Genomic DNA, 3,522 nt, shown 5'->3' with positions numbered 1-3,522 from the left:
AGCTCGGTTTATCTTTGTACAAACCAGGCATCATTAGAGACAATGTAATGGTGATTTATACACCAATACAGTGAGGATCCTTTATTCATATTCCAGGCAAATCAATGAGTGTAATGTAGGCACTACAAAGCCCAGCATACCTGAGTCGGGACCTCAACATTGTGTCAATGGAGTTCCTGCAGCTGCTGAGCGCTATATACAACCTGACATTGACAGCCAGCACTGCAGGAAGTCGCAGCCCAATGACGAATTTTTTTTTTTTTTTTTACTGATCTTGCAAAACTTTATTGTTTGCTATGTACAGACACAGTGCTCAGCTCAGTGCCAAGTGTTCATATTTGAGAAGTGCATGTAGTGTGCAGGAACAGAAATTGTACTAATAAAATATGTTCATAAAAAATAAACTATATGTAAAAATGTATTTGGATTCATGAAGAAGCACAGTGGTAATAAGTACAGTACACATGCTTGTTTTTGGCCAAAACGCCAATACAAAAAAAATCCACTTACTTTCAATCCCGTAGGGCTGTTAATCAGTCTGGAGGTGTCTTCCAACATTCTGCTCTATGAAGAGAGGAGAGGGGGAGAACGACGCAGCCGCACCCTGCTGTGCTCTCACCTCTTCACTTCTATTACGGCTGTTCGTTGTTCATGGATCCGCCAGGGTAGATCCATGAATGACATTGGACAGCACTGTACAAACTCTAGATGTGTACACTCTCGTCCGATACCAGCCCTAAGTTGATAATTGGGCGAGAATCATCTGATGTGTATACGTAGCCCTAGAGATCCAGGTCCCTCTTTCCTCCTTGTCCCTATTTTAGGGGCATATTATACACACACACACACACACACACACACACACACATATTCATATATATATATACCATTGTAATGTTTCATTATGCACTAAACCTTTCATCCAGCCTTGTATTCCACTTGTTGTTTTGAAAAGCTAATACAAAGGAAATGTAGATGTGAAAACAGTACTTCTTGGTTCAAGCAATCATTTTAATAATCTTTTAGGGTGTATAAAATTGTCAGGGGCGTATCATTTGCCTACATACTTTGAGCTGAAAGTGTCATGATTCATCACAACACAGTTTACCTCCTATTTTTAGTTAAGTTTGCATGGAGTTTGTATACTTGCATTGGTTTTATTACACACCAAAGACTGGTTGGTGTACATGTCAGGCTCTGGTGTTTATATTAAATGTGGTACATCTTCTCATAGCAAACTTTGCTTTGTGGTTTGTACTGGTTTCTATAAATATCCTAAAGACTTGCTGATGGGTCTGTGTCTGGTCATATTAGCCATGGGTTATGAGGTAATAGTGTTATTAATATTATTTTTAATATTATTAATAAACAGGATTTATATAGCCCCAACATATTACGCAGCGCTGTACATTAAATAGGGGTTGCAAGTGACTAATACAGATAGTGACACAGGAGGAGGAGAGGACCCTGCCCCGAAGAGCTTACATTTTAAGAAGTGGGGGAAGCAGAGGGGGATATGAAATGGTGGAAGTAGTGAGGGTTTTAGGAGACAGAAGAAGATGGGTATGCAAGTTTGAAAAGATGTGTTTTGAGCGCTCTTTTAAATGAGCAGAAAGTAGGAGCAAGCCGAATAGGATGAGAAAGACCATTCCAGAGAGTTGGGGCAGCTCTAAAAAAGTCTTGGAGCCGTGTGTGTGATGAGGTTATGAGTGAAGAAGTCATTAGTAGATCATTGGAGGAGGGAAGAGAGCAGCTAGGGGAGTATTTTTCTATCAGGTCAGAAATGTAAGTGGGACAAGAACTGTGGAGGGATTTGAAGGCAAAGCACAGGAGCTTGAAACTTATTCTAAGGTGAAATGGAAGCCATTGAAGAGAACTACAAAGCTATAAACCTCCAAGCTTTCTAAGACTAAAACAGGGACACATTTTAGCATCAAGTGCGTAGGCAAAGAACATGCTTTTATTAGCCAGATCACATAAAATGAATGGTTTAGTGCAGAAGAGAACGTTGGATAGTTGAATATTAGGTATTTATACAGGTCTATACATCAGACATAAAAGAGGGACAACTAAGGACAGAGGTATGTGGGGCTAAAAGTAGGACAGTCTCCAATTGAGACACAGTTAAGAGCTATGTGAATGATTATGTAATAAGGTATGTGGTATACCTATGATGAGCATGCTAGGACAGTGATAGTTCGGAAAAAATGTCTTTTTTGATCATAAAAGTGTGTATTGCAATCTTAACATCATAAATCCAGGTCACACCATACCTGGCCATGGACATTGGAGTGTATGTGCATGTGTCAAAAAATGTCCTTGATGTACTTTTTTTTTACCACATATCTATATTATATGTAAACCCCCAATTTCTTTTGGACCCTTCGACATTTCTGCCATCTAATTCCAACTTTTCACTTTACTCACCACCTTCACCATCAATAAATACAATATGAACTATTTCCACCATTCCCAGAGTGGCATGGTGGAACACTGCAATCTGGGTCATTTCTGGTATGAAAAGGAGAAAATGAAAACTTCTAAACACCCGTTCACAACCCCACCATTGGGAGTGGACTAATAAGCATAAGGGTTGAAATGGACATTATTGACCTCCAAACCTGATACAGGAAGCAAGAATGCAGGATATAGATTAATAACTGTAGGACATAGGTAGCTAACAGGTCTCAGTACTGGTAAGCAAACAGATAGCTGAAAATAGATGGCAGGATATGGATAGCTGACTGCCAAGATTAAAGTCAAAACCCAAGGTCTGAGGAATCTGATTATTGAAGAACATTCTTGACTGTAAACCTCTTTGTGGGCAGAGATTACCTGGACCATGTAAAGTGGTGTGTAATCATATTAGCATATTAGTATACTAATATACATATATTAGTTTGTTGAAGTAACAAACTAAAACACGTGTTACTGCAATACTTGTTAACACTAGGGATGAGTGAGCAAGATTTTAAAATTCGATCGTGTAAGCGAGAACAGCCTGTGTAAATTCGGCCGTCGAGATCGAATTTTGTGGGACCTGTAAGAGCAATCAGGGGAGCGGGGCTGACAGCTCTGCTCCCCTGATTGCTCTTGCAGCCCTGTAGTATGTGTTCTTGGATAGAGATTCTCTATCCATGAACAAAGGAGTACTGCAGCTGTGCTCATTATGAATAAATGCAGCCGTAGGAAGCGTCCTGTGATGATTCCCACAGCTGCATTCATTGATGAGCACAGCTGCGGTACTCACACTGACAGGAGGACTACCTGTGGCTTGCACTCATTTAAACTCTTGAATGCATGGGGATTGCACACAGGAGGATTCCAATGGCTGCATTCATTAATGCAGCTGTGGGAATCATTCTGTAATGATTTCCTTGATCTTACAATGTGTCCGCGAAATCGGTTCCCAGAAATTTTGCTGACCCATCGGAAGTTCGAGGAAATTTTTGTGAGAATGTCAGAGGCATTCTCGTATATCCCTAGTTAACACATAGGAATATTCCTATTCCGAATAGCTCC

The 3,522-nt window shown here is 40.2% G+C and overlaps 1 protein-coding gene across 2 annotated transcripts in view; it reads right to left on the bottom strand.

The window, feature by feature from the left end:
* HIBCH (3-hydroxyisobutyryl-CoA hydrolase) overlaps positions 1 to 619 on the bottom strand; it is a 68,949-nt gene extending 68,330 nt beyond the window's left edge. The window contains exon 1 of one of the 2 annotated variants that reach the window (XM_072418804.1): positions 511 to 619. Coding sequence is in view for 1 of the 2 variants with exons in the window: in XM_072418803.1 (XP_072274904.1) it covers positions 141 to 160 (20 nt within the window). In the remaining variant the exon portion in view is untranslated. Of the gene's footprint in view, positions 1 to 140; positions 231 to 510 lie in introns of those variants that run through there. The other variant, XM_072418803.1, reaches the window with a different exon arrangement.
* Positions 620 to 3,522: the final 2,903 nt, after the last annotated feature.

The sequence above is a fragment of the Pyxicephalus adspersus genome, chromosome 7 (genome assembly GCF_032062135.1).
Source record: "Pyxicephalus adspersus chromosome 7, UCB_Pads_2.0, whole genome shotgun sequence".
Classification (NCBI taxonomy): Eukaryota; Metazoa; Chordata; class Amphibia; order Anura; family Pyxicephalidae; genus Pyxicephalus; species Pyxicephalus adspersus.
This window is presented reverse-complemented; position numbering and strand designations above follow the sequence as displayed.